The sequence below is a fragment of the Phocoena phocoena genome, chromosome 6 (assembly GCF_963924675.1).
Source record: "Phocoena phocoena chromosome 6, mPhoPho1.1, whole genome shotgun sequence".
Classification (NCBI taxonomy): Eukaryota; Metazoa; Chordata; class Mammalia; order Artiodactyla; family Phocoenidae; genus Phocoena; species Phocoena phocoena.
Window position 1 is genome coordinate 34,892,863 of NC_089224.1, and position 21,901 is coordinate 34,914,763.

The 21,901-nt window shown below is 40.4% G+C and overlaps 1 protein-coding gene across 3 annotated transcripts in view; it reads left to right on the plus strand.

The window, feature by feature from the left end:
* Window positions 1-6,438: 6,438 nt before the first annotated feature.
* The window catches only part of UBAP2 (ubiquitin associated protein 2), an 89,137-nt gene continuing 73,674 nt past the window's right edge, over window positions 6,439-21,901 (plus strand). For 2 of the 3 annotated variants that reach the window (XM_065878409.1, XM_065878410.1), the window contains exon 1: window positions 6,474-6,572. In XM_065878409.1, coding sequence (XP_065734481.1) covers window positions 6,474-6,572 — 99 coding nt within the window. Of the gene's footprint in view, window positions 6,573-21,901 lie in introns of all 3 variants that reach the window. The other variant, XM_065878408.1, reaches the window with a different exon arrangement.

Consider the following 21,901-nt stretch of genomic DNA (forward strand, 5'->3'; position numbering starts at 1 on the left):
AGCCCCAGCAGTTATAGTTTTAAATTTTGCTTGATCCAGGGATACCCTTAAGCTTTAAGTACAGTTCAGAGCTCTACTAAATTCTTAGAGCAGGGTTTTTGGCCTGGGTATCCATCCATGGGCATTGAGGAGGTGGAGTGGGCTGTTCATGGATGGGTTTTGGGGGAAGGCGGGGGAGAGATGAGATACAATTCTCCTGAAATTTCAGGCAGAAATTTCTGTGGATATGCCTTTTTCTGAGGGGGGCGGTCCATAGTTTTCTTCAAATTGTCTAAGTACTTAATGGCCCAAAAGATTGAGTCACCATATTATATTAGAATGAAACACATGTTTAATGCAAAACATTACTTTAAAGTGTTATTTTTACCTTTAATGAGGTTGCGAATCTGGCATCCAGGGTTGTAATAAACTGGAGAGAGAATATTCTTTAGGAAGGGATGTTTTCAAATATGTATTGAAGCTTAAAGCTTATGAGAAAGGCCCCAGTGTTAGAGGTAGATATGAGCAGCTCTTCACCTGGCGACATCATCCGTGACTTGAGTAAGTGGACTCTTTCTAGTTTGAAATTCAAGGTCTTTTTATTTTGTGGGATATTTCAGCAAAGGATCTGTTCATCTTAACCCACTTCTACCTTGATTATTCATTTAAGTTGTGATCCTGAATTTTTGACAGTCTAGTTGATTTCATGGTAATATGTGGATTAGTGCCACTAGAAGGTCAAGATTTCTGCTTTCCGTTGGGATCCTCCATATCACTTTTCTGTTCTTTTTACTTCTTTTAGCTTCCTCTCATATTCAGCTTAGTAGCAGTTAAAACCTTTGCCATTTTCTTACATTCCTCCACCCCCACTCGTCTAGTATGCATTCTCTGCAGGTGTTTTGTCTCTTTTACTAAAAAAGTAAAGACAAATACAACCGACTCCATTGTCTGTCTCCTAATCTCCTAAAAATTTAGCTGCTGCCATACCTGTCCTTCATTCTGTTGGCCTGAGGAGAGGGCACTCTCTTCCTGTCCAAGTGAATCATTTTTCTTTATTGCTATCTCAGTTTAATGCCTCTCAATTATCTCCTCTTCGGCTTATAGATAGGCCTCTTTTGTTCAGTAAATGTATGTTAACTAAATAAGCGCACACCCTATGTTAGGCCCTGGAAGAACAAAAGCGACAGGACAGATGTAATCGCTGTCCTCATGGGGCTTACAGTGTATTAGAATTGCTCAATGTACCTCATCCTGACAAAATTCTGCTTTGATGCTCTGTATCTCTTTCTAGCTACCACCTCTTGCAAGTATGATTAGTTTACTGCCACTCTCCCTCACTCACCTTGGCTTTTTCCACACCACTGTTTCAAAGCTGTATTGGCAGTGATCACCAGTGACCTCCTAGTTGTGAAGTTCCAATGGACCTTCGATTCAAGCAGTGATTTAAAATTCTTGAAAATATAAAAGGGTTTACTTTGATGTTATTTTAAATGTTCATGTTGTTCAACATTGCTATTTTTCTGAGTGTATATGACTGCCAGGAAAAGTTAGGGAGATGGTAAGGTGTGCTAAAGATCGGCTACAAATTATGGTGTCTCTAGCCATAAGTCTTGTGTTTTGGAGACTGCAGTGTCTACAGCTGGATGTTGTGTGGCTTGTTTTCATAATTAAGAGTTTTGTCTCCTCCATCCTGGCCTCTTGCTACTGTTTTGCTAGTTTAGGATTATGAAGGCAACAGTTATTTTGTAATTTAGTACTTGGTTTGGTTTGTAGGCTCTGTACCCTAGGAAATAAGCGATTGGGACTTAACTGTATTACATCTTGTTGGTCTGTGTAGAACCTTTTCAAGTTTTATTTCCGATCCTTAAAATGGGGATTATGCCAAATTCTATAGAGTGTTGAGGATTACAGGGAGAAATTTATGTAAAACATTCACCTTGGTGCTCAGCACATAGTAAATTTAAATAAAAAGTTGCTGTGATCATATAAGCATTACAGTTGAGCCGTGTTGCCTTTTATGGGGAAAAATAATTGTTTTGGTTTTTTTTCCCACAGTTGCTTAGGTTTCTATGTACCCACCACTGACTAAACTCTATACTTTTTCTTCTTTTTCTTAAAATAAATTTATTTATTTAAATTTTGTTTGCATTGTGTCTTCATTGCTGAGCGTGGGCTTTTTCTAGTTGCGGCAAGCGGGGGCTCCTCTTCATTGCGGAGCATGGGCCCTAGGCGCATGGGCTTCAGTAGTTGTGGCTCGCAGGCTCTAGAGCACAGGCTCAGTAGTTGTGGCGCACGGGCTTAGTTGCTCCGCAACATGTGGGATCTTCCCGGACTAGGGCTCAAACCCGTGTCCGCTGCATTGGCAGGTGGATTCTTAACCACTGTGCCACCAGGGAAGTCCCTATACTTTTTCATATGTGCAAATTAACTTCTTTAGATGGTCAAGAACATTTTCTTGGAGGCGTCTCTTTGGTATCCCTCTATTTTCCTGCTCTGATTAGATTTGGTTGCTCTGTAGGCCTCCTGTCAGCTGTCAGCAGTCAAGATGTCATCTTGATATTTTTTGACTGTCATTTGGGGGAGCCTCCTGTCTCCTGTGTTAGACCCCCTTGTCATCCCCCAGTTCTTGGCAATCTCTGATCTGCTTTATTTCTCTAGTTTTGTCTTTTCCAGAATGTCATAAAAATTGCATCATACAGTATGCAGCCTTTTAAGTCTGGCTTCTTTCATTTAGCATAATACATTTGAGATTCATTCGTGTTGTTCAATAGTTGATTCCTTTTCATTTGTGAGTAGTATTCAACTGTATGGTTATGCTACATTTACTCTTTGAAGGACAGTTGGTGTATTTACAGTTTTGGGAGACTGTAAATAAAGGCGCTATCACTATTCAGGTGATTTTCGAGAAAAGTGGCCTATGGCTATCCCAAGCTACAAGGGAGGCTGAGAAAGTATTTAGCTTTTCACCCTCTTTGCAAGAGAACTGCAAGGGAAAAATATGTTGTAAATGGATTTTGGTAGGTAATTTGTGGTGTCAGTTGCAAACGGCCTCTTCTTGGTTTGCTGTTTTAGAGGCTTTGTTTATTCCAGGAGCTTCCTGAGTTTATGAGGTATTGTATGTGTGAACTCAACTTGTTTCTGTGTTCACGTTGATTGGAATTTTTGCTGAGTATAGAATTCTAGGTTGGAAGTTAAACTCTTAAGGCATTGCTGCACTGTTTTTTTAAATTGGGGTAAAATATACATAACAAAAATTATCACTTTAACCATTTTTATTTTTATTTTTGGCTGCATTGGGTCTTTGTTGCTGCACGCGGGCTTCCTCTAGTTGCAGCGAAGTGGGGGGGCTACTCTTCATTGTGGTGCACGGGCTTCTCGTTGCGGTGGCTTCTCTTGTTGCAGAGCACGGGCTCTAGGGTGCGTGGGCTCAGTAGTTGTGGCTCGTGGGCTCTAGAGCGCAGTCTCAGTAGTTGTGGCACACGGACTTAGTTGCTCCGCGGCATGTGGGATCTTCCCGGACCAGGGCTTGAACCCTTGTCCCCTGCATTGGCAGGCGGATTCTTAACCACCAGGGAAGTCCCTAACCATTTTTAAAGTGTACTTTTTTGTGGCATTACATACATTCACTTGGTTTTGTGACCATCCATCTTCAGAAGTTTTTGTTTCTTCCTCAATGGAAACTCCATACCCAGTAAACAGTAACTCCCCATTTCCGCATGCTCCCAGCCTCTGGTAACCACTACTCAACTTTGCCTGTGAAATTGACTATTCCAAGTAACTCATATAAGTAGAGTCATAGGGTATTTGTCCTTTTGTGCCTGGCTTATTTTATTTAGTATAATGTCCTCAAGGTTCATCCATGTTTGTTGCATGCATCAGAAATTCCTCCCTTTTTAAGGCTAAATAACATTCCATTGTATGTGTATACACCATATATGCTTATCCTTTTATCTATAGATAGAAACTTGGGTTGCTTCTACTTTTTAGCTACTGTGATTAATACTGCTATGAACATGGGTGTACAACTATCTCTTTGAGACCCTACTTTTAATTTTTTTTTGGTGTATACCCAGAAGTGGAATTACTGAATCGACGGTAATTCTACTTTTGATTTTTTTTTTTCTTGAGGACCTGCCATACTGGTTTTCCGTAGTGGCTGCACCATTTTACATTCCTACCAGTGGTATTCAAGGATTCCAATTTCTCTGCATCTTCTCCAAAACGTATTTTCTATTTTTAATTTTTTATCATAATAGCTGTCCTACTGGGTGTGAAGTGTATTTTGTTGTTATAATCGTGTTTTGATGGCATATTATATTTAGTTGTATGCTTGGCACTTAGTAGCTCTTCAATAAGTGTTGAGTAAATAAAGGAAAATTACAGTCATTTTTGTCTGTTTAGAAGGTTTATTGTTTATAAGTGGTTTTTGCCTTAAGGTATAACTTGCTCCTAGACATCACATTCTTTAAAAAAATTTTTATTTATTTATTTATTTTTGGCTGCATTGGGTCTTATTTGAGGCACATGGGATATTTCGTTGCGGCACGCAGGCTTAGTTGCCCCACAGCCTGTGGGATCTCAGTTCCCTGACCAGAGATCGAACCCGCGTCCCCTGCATTGGAAGGTGGATTCTTAACCACTGGGCCACCAGGGAAGTCCCCTAGACATCACATTTTGAATTACATTATTGCTGGTAAAATCCAGGCTGGACATAACGTCACCTTTGGGTTAAAATACTAACTGCAAATGGGGAGAGGCAGATAAAACTACATGTAGTACGGGGTTCCCCAACCCCCAGGCCACAGACTGGTACTGGTCCGTGGCCTGTTAGGAACTGGGTTGCACAGCAAGAGGTGAGCAGCGAGTAAGTGAGCGAAGCTTCATTTGTATTTACAGCCATTCCCCATCACTTGCATTACTGCTTGAGCTCCGCCTCCTGTCAGATCAGCGGCAGCATTAGATTCTCAAAGGAGCTCAAACCCTACTGTGCACTGTGCATGCGAGGGATCTAGGTTGCTCGCTCCTTATGAGAATCTAATGCCTGATGATCTGGGGTTGAGCTGAGGCGGTGATGCTAGCACTGGGGAGCAGCTGCAAATACAGATTATCATCAGCAGAGGTTTGACTGCAGAGACCATAATAAATCAATTGCCTGCAGACTCCTCTCAAAACCCTATGTGTGAGTGGCAAGTGAAAACAAGCTCAGGGCTCCCACTGATTCTGCATTATGGTGAGTTGTGTAGTTATTTCATTATATATTACAGTGTAATAATAGTAGAAATAAACTGCCGAATAAATGTAATGTGCTTGAATCATCCCAAAACCATCCCATCAACACACCTGCCCACCAGCCACCATCCGTGGAAAAATTGTCTTCCAGGAAAACGGTCCCTGGTGCCAAAAAGGTTGGGGACCGCTGATGTAGTAGTAACTACATACACTTGGCCCTTGGTATCTGCACAGGATTGGTTCTAGGACCTCCCTCAGATACCAAAATTTGTGGATGCTCATGTCCCTTATAGAAATGGCATAATAGGGACATCCCTGGTGGTCCAGTGGTTAAGACTCTGTGCTTCCATTTGATGGGACACGGGTTCTATCTCTGATGGGGAACGAAGATTCCGCATGCCACATGGCGTGGCCAAAAAAAAAAGAAATGGCATGATATTTCTTGAATATAACCTATACACATCCTCCTGTATACTTTAGATCATCTCTAGGACTTCCCTGGTGGCAGTAGTTAAGAATCTGCCTGCCAATGCAGGGGTCACAGGTTTGATCCCTCTTTCGGGAAGATCCCACATGCTGCGGAGCAGCTAAGCTTGTGTGCCACAACTACTAAGCCTGCGCTCTAGATCCCACGAGCCACAACTACTGAGCCTGTGTGCCACAACTACTGAAGCCTGCGCACCTAGAGCCCGTGCTCCACAACAAGAGAAGCCACTGCGGTGAGAAGCCCGTGCACCACAGCTAGGGAAAGCAAAATAGATAAATAAATAAATTTAAAAAAATGGGAAATCATCTCTAGATTACTTATAATACCTAATATAATGTAAATGCTATGTAAATAGTTGCGATAGTGTGGCAGACTCAAATTTTTGCTTTTTGAAACTTTCTGAAAAAAATTTTTTCTAATATTTTGCGTGGTTGGTTGAATCTGTGGATGCAGAGGGCTGGTTATATAGTGGTAGAATAATTGCTGGTTAAAATTGGTGATATTTGATATTTTTGTTTAAAATTGGTATAATCATAAACCATAGGCGTTTAGACTGCTTTAATAAATTGGCTTAAGAGCTACCAGGAAAATCTAAAATCCTAATGGTTTGTTTCTTGAGAATTTGCATTCTAGAGAACGTTTATGTTTTATCTCACATTTCTTCCTTATCCCTGAATTTTATCCGTGTCGTTTTCTATAATCTTGAAGTTTTGCTTACTGTGTCTGCTTTCTTTCAGATTTTCTATTTTGTGCATACATTATTTTGTATATACTGTATATGATGACTTCGGTGAGCAGTGACCGGTCCAAAGGTGCTCGGGAAAAGCCACAGATTTCAGCGACACAGGCAACACAACTACAGAAACAAGTGGTACAGGTAAGTTTTTGTGGAACTCTTGTTTGCTTTGTTTAAAATTACAGAAATTAAGGGGGCACATGTACTTTAAAGTTTTCTTTTTTAGGAAACCTGGGATTTTGAAACTTGTTTTTAAAAGGTAGGTAGTATATAATAGGAAAGAGTAGATACTGATTCAGGTAACGTGGGACGTTGTTTCTTAACTATTTAATCCTGAACTTTATCCTCCTACCTGTTAGCACCTAGGCCATCTCCTTTTCTTTATTATTATTATTATTTAAAAAAATTATTTATTTGGCTGCGCCTGGTCTTAGTTGTGGCTAGCTGGCTCTTAGTTGCGGCATGCAGGATCTAGTTCCGGACCAGAGGTCGAACCCAGGCCCCCCTGCATTGGGAGCGTGGAGTCTTAACCACTGGACCACCAGAGAAGTCCCTTCTTTTCTTTATTATTAATCTAGGTGTGTCCTTGGAATGTAATGCGAAAATCCCAAGTATATGGAGAAGTAATACTCTGAAGTAGAGAAATATCTGAATCATACAAGTTTTTTAAAATATTTATTTATTTTTGGCTGCGTTTGGTCTTCGTTGCTGCGCGCGGGCTTTCTCTAGTTGTGGCGAGGGGGGGCTACTCTTTGTTGCAGTGCATGGGCTTCTCATTGCAGTGGCTTCTCCTGTTGCAGAGCAAGGGCTCTAGGCACGCGGGCTTTAGTAGTTGCAGCTTGCAGGCTCAGTAATTGTGGCGCACAGGCTCAGTAGTTGTGGCACACGGGCTTAGTTGCTCCGCAGCATGTGGGATCTTCCCTGACCAGGGCTCGAACCCATGTCCCCTGAATTGGCAGGCGGATTCTTAACCACTGCACCACCTGGGAAGTCCCTGAATTATACAATTTTAAAAAGCTGCCTTTTCTGGGACTTCCTTGGTGGTCTAGTGGTTAAGACTCTGCACTTCCACTGCAGGGGGTGCGGGTTCGATACCTGTTCCGGGAACTAAAATCCCACATGCTGCATGGTGTGGCCAAAAAAACAAACAAACAAAACCTTACTTTTCTTTCATGCATCGTTACCTAGGAAGAGTGCTTTTTTTCTTTTTTTTTTTTTTTTGTGGTACGCGGGCCTCTCACTGTTGTGGACTCTCCCGTTGCGGAACAGAGGCTCCGGACGCGCAGGCTCAGCGGCCATGGCTCAAGGGCCCAGCCACTCCGCGGCATGTGGGATCTTCCCGGACTGGGGCACGAACCTGTGTCCCCTGCATCGACAGGCAGACTCTCAACCACTGCGCCACCAGGGAAGCCCCCTAGGGAGAGTGCTTTAATCTTAGAAAGGCTTTTTTTTTTTTTTTAAATTAATTAATTAATTAATTAATTTTTGGCTGTGTTGGGTCTTTGTTGCTGTGCGTGGGTTTTCTCTAGTTGTGGTGAGTGGGGGCTACTCTTTGTGGTGTGCGGGCTTCTCATTGTGGTGGCTTCTCTTGTGGAGCACAGGCTATAGGCACACGGGTTTCAGTAGTTGTAGCACACGGACTCAGTAGTTGTGGCGCACAGGCTTAGTTGCTCCGCGGCATATGGGATCTTCCCGGACCAGGGCTCGAACCCGTGTCCCCTGCATTGGCAGCGGGTTCGCAACCACTGCGCCACCAGGGAAGTCCCTTAGAAAGGCTTTTAATGAACAAGATCCATTTGTGTAAAATATTTAGTGTTAAATAGTCCTTCCTTCTCAACTTGTATTATTTTAAATGAAGTGAGATAATCCAAGTAAAATGCTAGCTAAGCACAGTACGTGGTACAGAATTGAGCATTTTAGACATGTTGTTGATTAGATTGGCAAACATTTTTTCAGAGACAGTATGGAAGTAAGTAAATAAACCTTATGCAGTCTATCATAATTTCAGATTGATGTTTTGACTGTACTTTGATAGCTAATTACAGGTACTTTTTTTTTTTTTTTTTTTTTTTTTTTTTTGCGGTACGTGGGCCTCTCACTGTTGTGGCCTATCCCGTTGCGGAGCACAGGCTCCGGACGCGCAGGCCCAGCGGCCGTGGCTCACGGGCCCAGCCGCTCCGCGGCATGTGGGATCTTCCTGGACCTGGGCACGAACCCATGTCCTCTGCATCGGCAGGCGGACTCTCAACCACTGCGCCACCAGGGAAGCCCTGCAGGTACTTTTCTTTAACAAGTTCCCTGTTGATGTTAAGGGACATAGGAGATGGAGTCAACTCAGTGGTTGCATCATATCTTCCAGTATAAGGTTAGCCTTGTATTTTGCTGCTATCAACAAACATCTTTTATTTAGTGTTTGCTCCTAAATATACTTACCCTGGTAGGTATTTATTCACAACTGACCCAGAAAGGCTGGCTATTGTGGGAAAAAATTTGGACTTTCTGTATGGAGTAGGCCTTCTCTGTATAGATGAATGCTTAAGAAAATGTTTGTTTCATGAATAGCCTAAATACAAGTTATGAGTAATCATAGGTACAATCCTGCTACAGTCAAATATAAATTAAAATATTTTATTTTGTTATTTATCAAATCAGTAAAGATTAAATATTAAAAGTGAATTGTTGGGAATGTAAACTGTCTCCATCTTCCACCCAAATAAAATCCTTGGAATGATTTCCAGAGAATCAAAGTCTCCAGAATGGAGGAAGGAGGGCTCCCTTCCTGCCAAGTGTTGTCCCTAATCGTTTTTCCATTGGCCCTTTGGAGATGGCTCATTTTATATAATTAGAAGAAAAAAGCTGCCCACTGAGCTTTGAGAAGGATTCCTAGACCCTTAGATTTCTGATTTTCCTTGTAAAAAAAAAAAGTTTTGTGAGAATTTCTCAAAGGAGTATTAGTAAAATTGTCCATGTTCATTTATCCATTAACCCCATTCTGGGAAGTACTTCCTAAGGAAGTAACCTGAAATTGGGGGTGGGGTGTGTGCGCTTCATTCCACAAGATGCTTATCGCCCAATTCTAAATGTGTAATGGTAGAGGTGTACTGCGATACCCTATGGAGGTAGCAGGATATAAGAGAAAAACCGCTGAGCTCTTTTGAATCTGAATAAACCTGGGTTTGGGACCTAAGTTTACCACTTTACCAATTAGATGTATTAAGTCTCTTTGAACCTCAGTTAAAAAAAAAAAAAATGCTTGGAGAGTTAGAGAAAAGTTTCAAGAGTAGTATACATAATTCTCGAATATCCTTCTTCCATATCCCCCCAGATTTTACATATTTACCATGTTTACTAATTTATCCTTTTCTCTCTCCTTCTACAAAGGAGAAACTACACACAGCTTTTCCCCTGAACCTTTGGAGAATAAGTTGTAGATATGGTGCATCTTTACCCCTAAATACTTTAGTGTGTATATATTTTTTTTTTTCAAAGCTTTTATTTATTTATTTATTTGCGGTATGCGGGCCTCTCACTGTTGTGGCCTCTCCCGTTGCGGAGCACAGGCTCCGGACGCACAGGCTCAGCATCCATGGCTCATGGGCCCAGCCGCTCCGCAGCATGTGGGATCTTCCCAGACCGGGGCACGAACCTGTGTCCCCTGCATCGGCAGGCGGACTCTCAACCACTGTGCCACCAGGGAAGCCCGTGTGTATATTTCTAAAAAAAAGAGGATCTTATTTTACGTAATCACAGTACAGTTATCAGAAATCAGGATATCAACTCATCTAATATAACCTGTACATTGTATTCATATTTTCCGGATTGTCCCAATAGTGTCATTTTTAGCTAATTAAGTCCTTGATCATACATTGTATTCAGGTGTCAATTCTTTTTAGTCTGTTTTTTTAAAATAAATTTATTTATATATTTATTTTATTTATTTGGCTGTGTTGGGTCTTTGTTGCTGTGCGTGGGCTTACTGTAGTTGCAGGGAGTGGGGGCTACACTTCGTGGGCTTTCTTTAGTTGCAGCAAGTGGGGGCTACGCTTTGTTGCGGTGTGCGGGCTTCTCATTGCGGTGGCTTCTCTTGTTGTGGAGCATGGGCTCTAGGCGCACGGGCTTCAGTAGTTGTGGCACGCGGGCTCTAGATCACGGGCTCAGTAGTTGTGGCTGGCTCATGGACTTAGTTGCTCCGCTGCATGTGGGATCTTCCTGGACCAGGGCTCGAACCTGTGTCCCCTGCATTGGCAGGTGGATTCTTAAGCACTGCGCCACCAGGGAAGTCCTTTTTTTAGTCTCTTTTAATGTGGTCTCTGTTTCATGACATTGATGTATTTGAAGAATATAGGCCATTTATTTTGTAGAATGTCTCCCAATTTCAGTTTGTGTGATACTTTCTCATGATGAGAGGGGGGTTATGCATTTTTGGTAGAAATACCACAGAAATGATGATCTTTTTTTTAAATTAATTTAATTTTGGCTGCGTTGGGTCTTCGTTGCTGTGTGCGAACTTCTCTCTAGTTGCAGCAAGCAGGGGCTACTCTTCGTTGTGGTGCGTGGGCTTGTCATTGTGGTGGCTTCTCTTGTTGTGGAGCACGGGCTGTGGGGCGTGCTGGCTCAGTAGTTTTGGTGCACGGGCTTAGTTGCTCCGTGGCATGTGGGATCTTCCCAGACCAGGGCTCGAACCCATGTCCCCTGCATTGGCAGGCGGATTCTTAACCACTGTGCCACCAGGGAAGTCCTGATGATCTGTCCTTAATGCATCATATTATGACGTATAGGACATAGGTTTGTCTTATAAACTCGTAATCAATTTTGTCATTTGATTATATAGTATCATGTGGGGAGATAAAAAACTCCGGTTTTTAAAAATGTAAAATGAAGTATGGTAATATTGAACTTAAAAATAAAAGTTATTTTATGAGCAAAAATCGGCTTATTTGGGAATAGCAGAGAATTGCAATTCAGAACAAGCAAGCCACGGCAAAAACCATAGGCAAGGGACTTCCCTGGTGGTCCAGTGGTAGAAAATCTGCCTTCCTATGCAGGGGATGCGGGTTCGATCCCTGATCGGGGAACTAAGATCCCACGTGCCGCGGGGCAACTGAGCCCGCGCGCCACAACTACTGAGCCTGCGTGCCGCAAACTACAGAGCCCACGGGCTCTGGAGCCTGCGCCACAACCAGAGAAGAGAAAACCCGCATGCCGTAACTAGAGAGAAGCCCGCGCACCGCAACGAAGAGCCCACGCGCCGCAGTGAAAGATCCCGCATGCCTCAATGAAGATCCTGCGTGCCACAAGTAAGACCCGACACAGCCAAAGAAATAAAAAAAAAAAAAAAAAAACAACCATAGGCGAGTCCCAGAAACAGAGGAACCTTATTTTATAGAGGAAGAGGAAGTTGGGAGGGGTTGTTTGGAGCAAGTCCATTATAGAAAAGTGAGGTTCAGGGTAATAAGGTTTTCTCATTAGCTGAGTTGCTGGAGTAGTTGATTTCTTGTAGGGATGCAGTGTACATCTTTTCCCATTGGGGCCTGCCATGATACTTTTTCCTGTAATTGACCTCTAGTGGTACTGCATGAGAGCTTCCCCTTCTGGCCTCCTGATTCCATTTTAGCGAGGTTTCCCGTTATTATTCTCACAATATTTACTTTGCAGGATGGTTGGAAGGAATTAGAAATTGCATAAGTTGTGTTCAGGAAGTGGTAGCTTTTATTGTATATTCCACATAAGTTATGAAGTGATTATAATATTTGAAATTTTGATGGAAAAGGCCCGGTTATTGAAAGGACCCAATATTATAGCACAACTGTTAAAACATTTAAGAAAAAAGACTAGTAGGCTATATTAATAATGCTTATCTTTGGATGGTGGGCATAAGGATGATTAAAAACAAAAAATCCTACTTCATTATATTTTCCAAATTTACTGGGTGACAGATCCAGCACAAAACATTTGGCTCCACTAGAAAAGCTATGAACACATTCTTCATTGTGAAAGTAGCTTTAGCTCCTTATGAGCCAAGTGAATGAAAGAGAGATCCAGAGAAAGAGAGTTAGTAATGCTATTTTTCTTGGCAAGAGTTTTTTTCCACTTGACGGTTGTATGGTAAATGTCACTAATGTTTGTTGTAGGGGAGGGTGTGTAACCTTGTTAACTTACCCCTTGATTCTGCTTTTTCCTCTGATTTCACAAACTGTACAGATCTCTTGACACATTCTAGAGCTTAGTCTGACAACTTGCCTATCATACTCTAATTTGTTTGGTGCTTTGGTTTTCGAATATTTAAAGTAATTTTCTCTGGACTAGGTCAGTCAGCAAAGGAAAAAAATATTTAAAGTTCTGATTTAAAACGTGTTATACTTCATCACTGTGCTATGCTAGTATTGCAATACTGTACTTGTTAAACCACTGTCAGGTGCATCAGCTGTGCTTTCAGAAGTTATGTCTAGTTGGTCTGTAATCTCTTAGGAATAAAACAGATGATATCACTGAAGAGAAGTGCAAAGAATCACAGTATTTAAGCTGAAAAAGCTAAGTCTGCATAAATTAGTAATTGGTATTTACTTTACATATGGTAATGAATAGTGACTTCATGGTTAGAAATGTGTGGGCACAACAGAAGCAGCCGCATAGCACAGGGAGATCAGCTCTGTGCTCTGTGACCACCTAGAGTGGTGGGATAGGGAGGGTAGGAGGGAGACACAAGAGGGAGGAGATATGGGGATGTATGTTTATGTATAGCTGATTCACTTTGTTATAAAGCAGAAACGAACACACTATTGTAAAGCAATTATACTCCAATAAAGATGTTAAAAAAGTAAAATATGTAGAAGCCCTAGACTGTTGTCTACAGCAAAATGCTGTTGGTAATGACTATTCTGCTTATAATCTTTACTGGAAGTCTTGTCAACTTGAATGTTTTTCTTATTAATATTTTATAAGATAATAGAATTGGGGAGCTTTCTTTGTTTCTGTAATTTGGATACATTTAGGAAGCACAGGCAATTCTCTGGCAGTTTTTAAGTTTAAATATTGCTGCCTTTAGAGCTATTATTGTAGTTATCTTCCCCTTTGCCCTATTACTTTTAATTGATCCTACATCCCTTTTCAGAAAGATATTACAGCCAGAGTCCCTGGCTTTGGTGTATCTAATACTCTGTGAAATTTCTATATGCCATATTTTCTGTGTGAGAAGTCTTGAACCAGGCACATTCTGCTAATAAACATCATACAGTGAGTGAGTGAATTTCTACACCTGGTTTGCAGTTCACTTTCTTGGAGTTTTTCCCATTTATTATGTGTGTGTGTGTGTGTGTATTTTTTTTAATTGAAGTATAGTTGATTTACACATTGTTAGTTTCAGGTGTACAGAGTGATTCAGTTTTATATATATATATATATATTTCAGATTATTGTCCATTATAGGTTATTATATCAAATACAGTTCCCTTTTTCTTGCAGTAAATCCTTGTTGCTTAACTATTTTCTGTAAAGTAGTTTGTATCTGTTAATCCCGTACTCCTCTAATTTATCCCTCCTCTGCTTTCTTTCCCCTTTGGTAACTATAAGTTTGTTTTCTATGTCTGTGAGTCTGTTTCTGTTTGGTATATCGATTCATTGCTATTATTTTTTATTTTACTGGTTGATTGACTGATTTATTGATTGATTGCTGCACTGCGTGGCATGCGGAACTTCCCTGATCAGGGATTGAACCCACGTCTCCTGCAGTGGAAGTGTGGAGTCTTAACAGCTGGACCACCAGGGAAGTCCGGTATTATTTTTTAGATTCCATATATAAGTGATATCATATAATACTTGTCTTTCTCTGTCTTCGTTTATATTTTTTATTTTAGCTCCTGTTTAACATCTCTGTTTTCTCCTTCTTTTCCTTTGCTTCTCTCTCCCTCCCTCCCTCCCTCCCTCCCTCCCTCCCTTCCTTCTTCGTTGGGTCTTCATTGCTGCACGCGGTCTTTCTCTAGTTGCAGCGGGCGGGGGCTACTCTTCGTTGCTGTGCGTGGGCTTCTTATTGCTGTGGCTTCTCTTGTTGCGGAGCACAGGCTCTACATGCGTGGGCTTCAGTAGTTGTGGCACATGGGCTCAGTAGTTGTGGCTCGCGGGCTCTAGAGTGCAGGCTCAGTAGTTGTGGTGCATGGGCTTAGCTGCTCCACGGCATGTGGGATCTTCCTGGACCAGGGATCGAACCTGTGTCCTCTGCATTGGCAGGCGGATTCTTAAGCACTGTGCCACCAGGGAAGTCCCTTGCCCTTTCTTTTTGACCTTTTTCCAGACCTTTTTTTTTGATCTGCTGAAATTTTCCCCCCTAACATTTTATTATGAAAATGTTAAAATATAACGAGAAGCTGAAAGAGTTGTACAGCAAACACCCATACACTCACAATTACCTTTTTTGCTGTATTTGTTTTACCACATCTGACTAGCTATCCATCATGCTATCTTATTTTTTTTTGATGCGTTTCAAAGTGAAGACATCAATATACTTTACCCTTGAACACTTTAGCTTATATATCATTAACTAGAGTTTAATATTTATCTAGGTTTCTCTTTTTTAATATGTGAAATTTATATACAGACATTTTAAGTGTATCAGATCATTTTTTGTAGGATGCATATACTTGTGTAACCCAGTCTCCTATCAAGATAGAGAACATTACCCTCATCCCAGAAAGTTCTGCTCATTTTATTTTTCAAAAACATAATTTTTATTTTATATTTATTATTTGTTTATTAATTTTGGCTGTGCTGGGTCTGAGTTGTAGCATGAGTGATCTTTAGTTACGGCATGCCGGCTCTAGTTGCGGCATGCAAACTCTTAGTTGCAGCATGTGGGATCTAGTTCCCTGACCAGGGATCGAACTCAGGCCCCCTATATGGGGAGCTCAGAGTCTTACCTACTGGACCACTGGGGAAGTCCCTTATTTTATTTTCTTGGTACAGACACCTGCTTTAGAGTTCTGGTGATTTTCTTAATGTACCGTTGACTGCTTTCCACCTTGCCCGGAACTCTCATTTCCATCTTTCTCTGTGCCTCTTTTCATTTGATTCTCGAAGATTTCCTATGACTAATGCAGACTGGGTTCTCCCAGTTCTTGTGCATGTTGTAGTCACTTTTCTCAGTCTTCAAATGTAAAGTGACAGAAGAAACATCTCCTTTTACATTCCTTCCTTCTTGTGGCCTAGACTGTCATGACTGCATTCTTAGACTGTTCAAATAGCTTCTTCCCTTGTTGGGAGGCAGCATGATTGATGTACTGGATACTACACACCTCTGGTAGTTAGGAGGTTTGTGCCAGTAACACCCAGCATAAAGCGTGAGTAAATTACTTAGGGGTACAGTATGGAGTTGAACTGTATTATTACCTCTTAAGATCTTTCTAGCGATAAAACAGAAGCTCTACTTTATGATTTAATAATTTTTATAATAGAAACTTTTTGATTTTATAGAAAGATAATGCTTCATGGATGAATAGTTTCATGATGGTTATTTACCAAATTGCTGTTGGCCCTATCCTGTATAATACTTTTAATGTGTTTTTCTCAAGTTTTGGCATTTTTCTGAGAGACAGAGTGTGTGTCTGTGTGTACTAATATTTTAAAGCTGTAAGAATTTAGTTCATGCATATATTCTGCTTTCCTTGCTTAATTGCCTAAGGACTTTCCCTGTCTGATTGCATTGATTAGACTCTTCAGTACAAATGGCTGGAACAGACATCCTTATTTTGTTCTTGATCTTAGGAGGAAAGCTTTCAGTTGTCTTTCACCATTAAGTAGAATGTTAAATTGTAGGTTTTTTAAGTTGACTTTATTAGGTTGAGGAAGTTCCCTTCTATTTCTGATTTGTTGGGGGGTTTTTGTTCGTTTATCCTAAAAGGGTATTGGATCTTATCAAATTCTTTTTCTGTATCTGCTGAAATAATCATGTGGGATTTGTCTGTTATTCTATTAATATGTGTATTACGTTAAAATGTTAAACAACCTTGCATTCTTAGGATAAACTTAACTTGGTCATGGTACATATTGGTAAGTTGCTGGTATGGTAAGGTTTGCTAGGATTTTGTCGGGGGATATTTTTCTCTAGTTGTCTTTCCTTGTGATGTCTTTGCTTTTGGTATCAGGGTAATACTGGCCACATAGAATGAGTTAGAAAATGTTCCCTTTTCTATTTTTTCGGGAAAGTTTGTGAAAAATTGGTGATTGATGTTCTTTCGTTGTTCGGTAGAATTTACCAGTGAAGCCATCTGGGCCTGGGTTTTTCTTTCTGGGAACTTCTTTGATGACGAATTCAATCACTTGTTAACAGATTTTCAGTTCTTCTTGAGTCAGTTTCAGTAGTTTGTGTCTTTTTAGGAATTTGCCTTTTTAGACAAAATTGTTGATTTCTGTCTAGGTTATCCAGCTTGATGGCATACACTTGTTCATGGTTATTTTCTTATAATCCTTTTTATTCCTCTAAAGTTTGTAGTGATGTTCCCTATTTCATTCCTAATTTTAATAACTTGAGGCTTCTCTCTCTTTTCTTGGTTGTTCTAGCTAAAAGGTTTGTCAATTTTGTTGATTTTTCTCTTCTTTATTTCGTTTATTTCTACTGTAGTTTCTATTATTTCTTTCTTTAAAAAACTGTTTTGGAATCAGTGTTTTGGAAGATTTGCCGAAAAGTTGGAAAATGATACAGAGGTCTCTACAACATGTACCAATCTTCCCTTAATGCTAACATTTTATATCAAATGTTGGAAAAATTTTCCCAAAAAGGGTCAGATGGCAAGTATTTTATGCTCTGCAGGCCACACACAATCTCTGTTGCATGTTCCTTCTTTGTTTTTCTTGTATTACAACATTTTTTAAAAAATTTATTCATGTTTGGTTGTGTTGGGTCTTAGTTGCAGCACGCGGGGCATGAGGGATCTTTTGTTGCAGCACGCGGGTTCTTCAATGTGGCGTGTGGGCTTCTCTCTTGTTGTGGCTTGCGGGTTTTCTCTAGTTGAGGTGTGTAGTCTCCAGAGTGCATGGACTCTGTAGTTTGCAGCACGCAGGCTCTCTAGTTGAGGCGCCTGAGCTCAGTAGTTGTGGCGCGTGGGCTTACTTGCCCTATGGCATATGGGATCTTAGTTCCCTGACCAGGGATCGAACCCGTGTCCCCTGCATTGGAAGGCAGATTCTTAACCACTGGACCACCAAGGAAGTCCCAAGTTCTCTTTTCTGTTCCAGGATTTGTTTTCATGTCTCCTTAGTCTCTTCTGATCTGCAGCAGTTTTTCAGTCTTTCCTTGTTTTTCATGACCATTGCACATTTGAAGAGTATATTTATAGGTTTTTTTTTTTTTCCGTACGCGGGCCTCTCACTGCTGTGGCCTCTCCTGTTGCAGAGCACAGGCTCCGGACGTGCAGACTCAGCGGCCATGGCTCACGGGCCCAGCCGCTCCGCGGCATGTGGCATCTTCCCAGACCGGGGCACGAACCTGTGTCCCCTGCATTGGCAGGCGAACTCTCAACTGTGCCACCAGGGAAGCCCCTATTTATAGGTTTTTAAAGTAATTACTTGGTTACCTATTATCCTCCAAAGGTGACTAATTAGTATTAAAAATATTATTATGAACCTATGAATTTAAACATTTGAAGGGTTTCAGTTATTTCTAGTTATTACCCTTTTTGAAGTTGAAATTATCCTATCTTTGGACAGGTCTCTTCAAATTGGCTCCTGAGGGCTTTTTGACTTTCTAGTAATCTTTGATGGTTTCCTCATAAACTGGTATGATGAGTTATTCCAGACTTATCTTGTATAATTCCTGCTGTGTACCTAGATCAGACATTGCTCTAAGGAATCCTGGCATCTTTTAGTAGGAAATGGCACTTAGAGACCTCAATCTGGTAACTGATGTTTATTGTTACTGGGTTTGTCATTGTTTATAGGTCTCTCCAGTGGACAGTTAAAAGTAAAATGCCTCATGAGTTAGTAATGCTGATAGTTCAAATTCAGGACTACAGGATTTTCACTTCTTTCATATTACATTTTGATCACTTCTACACTGAGAATACTAGTTTCTTCAGAACCAGGGGATGATATAATTATATATATACATATTTTTTTAATTTAAGTTTTTTGGCTGCGTTGGGTCTTCGTTGCTGCATGCAGACTTTCTCTAGTTGGGGCAAGTGGGGGCTACTCTTTGTTGCGGTGCGCAGGCTTCTCATTGCGGTGGCTTCTCTTGTTGCGGAACATGGGCTCTAGGCACGTGGGCTCAGTAGTTGTGGCTCGCAGGCTGTAGAGCACAGGCTCAGTAGTTGTGGTGCATGGGCTTAGTTACTCCACGGCATGTGGGATCTTCCCGGACCAGGGCCCAAACCCATGTCCCCTGCATTGGCAGGCGGATTCTTAACCACTGCGCCACCAGGGGAGTCCTGATATAAATGTTTACATCCTTTGCTGGAGCAACAACGTGTGTATCAGTCTCCGATTCTGTAAAAATTTTCTGAATTTAGGATTTTAAACTTTATCTTGAAGTCAGTTGATAGAACAAATGTCTAACCGAATAGTTTCTGCCTACTTGAAATTTCAAGGAAACTGCTTCGTTTATTTGCTTCAGCTCCTTTTGTAGTAGCTTTTAAACTGATAGTAGTAACTTGCAGGATGATCACACTTGCACATCTGAGGGCCTTGGTCTTTATTAGTATTGGTGAAAATTATTCAACAACCAAGAGGCACTCTGTGTATGGACCTGGGAAGTAAGTGTCTACAGTTCTTTGACACAAACAGGGATCTCATAGCCATCCTTGTTTTTGCTGTTTGCTGTCTCATAATGTGACTCTGTACCTGGGAACCATTGTCAGCTGTCATTCCATTATTTCATGACACAGCATTTTTGGTTATCTAGAATAAGTTAGTCACTCTGCTGGAATTCAGTAACTTGTTATCTGCTTTCTTTTATGATGGTTACTACTTGGTTTTTCACTGTGACAGCCTTAATACAAGACCGCCTCCATTAATAGCCTTCAAAGCATATTTTACTTGATAGAGGTGGTCCTCAAGTGAAAAAATGATGTGGCTGCTAATGCCAGCCTGAAGGACAGATTGGTATACCCACTGCTCCAGGGTACAGCCTTTGGTACCCATGGCACCTGAATCAGCCGATAAGCTCCATCTGAAACTAGTAAGATTCCCCCTCTACCCCCCTTTAAATATTATACTGTATCTACATACCCTGTTCATGTGCCCATTGTATACTATACTTTCTCCATTTGAGACATCATTTAGTTTTACTTCTACAATAAGTATATGCTTAATAGTCACCATTAATACTTAGGTCAGTATCTCTAGTCATTTTGGTTGGTTGAAGCCAATGCTGTTCTTGATTCCTCAGGAAAGGCTCATGAGAATAAGCCTTTTTCCTGTTTTCTTCTGTGCTGGTAACAATTTATGCCCTTTCTATTTGAGCATAAAGTCAGTTTTGTTCTCTATAAATGCTAGGCTCATATTTTCTTTACTTGAGTATCTTAAAATGTTACTTTTCTTTTTGCGTAAAGCACTGCTTTTGACAAGTTTAATGACACGCTGATTTCTTTCCCTTGTAAGTCTTTTGTCATTTCTGCCTACATGCACGATGGATATTTTTTAGAGTCCAGATATTTTACTTAGAAAATTTCTCAGTATGGGTTGTTATGGGTTGATGTTCTTAAGTATGGTGTGTTTTCTTTCACAAATTTGAACATTATTCTATTTGCTTTCCAGACATTTTTCTTGAATTTTAGCTTTAAACATTTGTACTGTTTCCTTTCTGTCCTTGTCTTCTTCAGAGACTTGTATTCTCCACAGATTCAGGTTGAGTTGTCTTTTGCCTACATTCAACATTTGACACTTTCTTTCTACCATTCTTTTATCTTTTCTTTTTCCTCTTTTAAATTTCTTTTTTACTTATTTTTTCCTCTTTCACCTTTTATTTCTCTTGTAGCATTAACTTTTAAGTTTATTTTTGTGTTCCTTCTAGTTTAGTCTTCATTTTCACTTCTGAATTAGAAAAACTTAGACATAAAACATTCTTTATTGTTTTCTTCATGCTCAGTCTTTTAGTGCATTTTGAAACAGAAGATAGCAGTTTTGCTTTTTTCCCTAGGCTCCTTTTTTGATGTACTGTCATTGGTTTGGGGGGGTATTATCCTGCTTATATTCTTTTTCTCTTATAGTAACTTTGTATGGGATTTGACCTTTAATTTTCTATTGCTCATTTATATGTGAAATGAGTCTTCTTGGACTTTTACATGGCAACATGGTTCAAAGTGACTTTTCTAATTTCATAGTGTTTCCTCTTTTTCTGTATAGTTATGTTGGCTTGCTTTCTGAGATTTCCTGTCTTTGTTCTCCTCCCCCAGTGTGGACTTTTTTAGATTTTTCTATATATGTGGCCCAGTTTTGATTTTACTCCCAGTATTTTCTCTTGATGGGAACCTTAGCTGGTTAGTTTCAGTAGTTTATGATGGTAACTCCCCCAGCCTATTTAAACCTTTCTGCAATCCTCACACATAGTTTGCTGTTGGAGTTGTCAAAACCCTATAGTGCCAGGTGCTGTGCTCAAATTGGCCCACTTTACTTTCCAGTAAATGCCTCTTGGCTACTTGGGGTTTTCCTGTTCTTAGGCCAGTCAAACACCCCGGTGCTGGCCTCTGCCACAATTATTACCATGCAGATCTTGTATCTGTTGTTTTTTCTTTTCCTGTTTGTATTTTGAGGTTTGTAAGGGATACCTTGTCACCTAGTTTTATCCTGTGTTGTTGTCCACGGGATTTTAGGTTTGCTATAAAGTTAGAACAAAGATGTTTCTTTATACAAACATAATTCCACTATCAAATTTCTTAAATGTATCATTGTTACAGTGTTCTTTCACTACAGTTAATATTCCAGTTTTGTCAATGTGGAACTTTCATTTATTCCAGTAATGTCAGTTACTCCAGTAATGTCCTTTATATAGCATGTTTCCTTCTTCCAGTATAGCATCATCACATCCCCTTTGCTTGACATGCTTTTTTAGTCTTCATTAATCTGGAACTGTTCTTAACCTTTCTTGGTCTTCTGGAATAATAACAATTCTGAAGAAGGCCAATTACTGTAAAAAATGTTCAATTTGAATTTGTGTTTTGATATTTCCTTCTGATTAGATTCATGTTATAGATCTCAGGAATGCTGTTTAACTGACATTGAGTATTTCTGAGTACCATATGTAGAGTCACATGATGTCTCTCTGCCCCTCCCTGACGATGTTAATTTTGATCACTGAGTCCAGGTTTTCCCATTTCCCCTAGTTTATTGTTTACTAGGTTTCTGCCAGCAACTAAAAAATAATCTTTGTGGAGACACCTTGAGACCATGTGTAAATAACCTCTTCCTCATCAAGCTTTCCCCTTTAGAATCAGCATTCGTTGATGATTCTTGTTTGAAATAGGCTTTACTGTGATGGTTGCAAAATG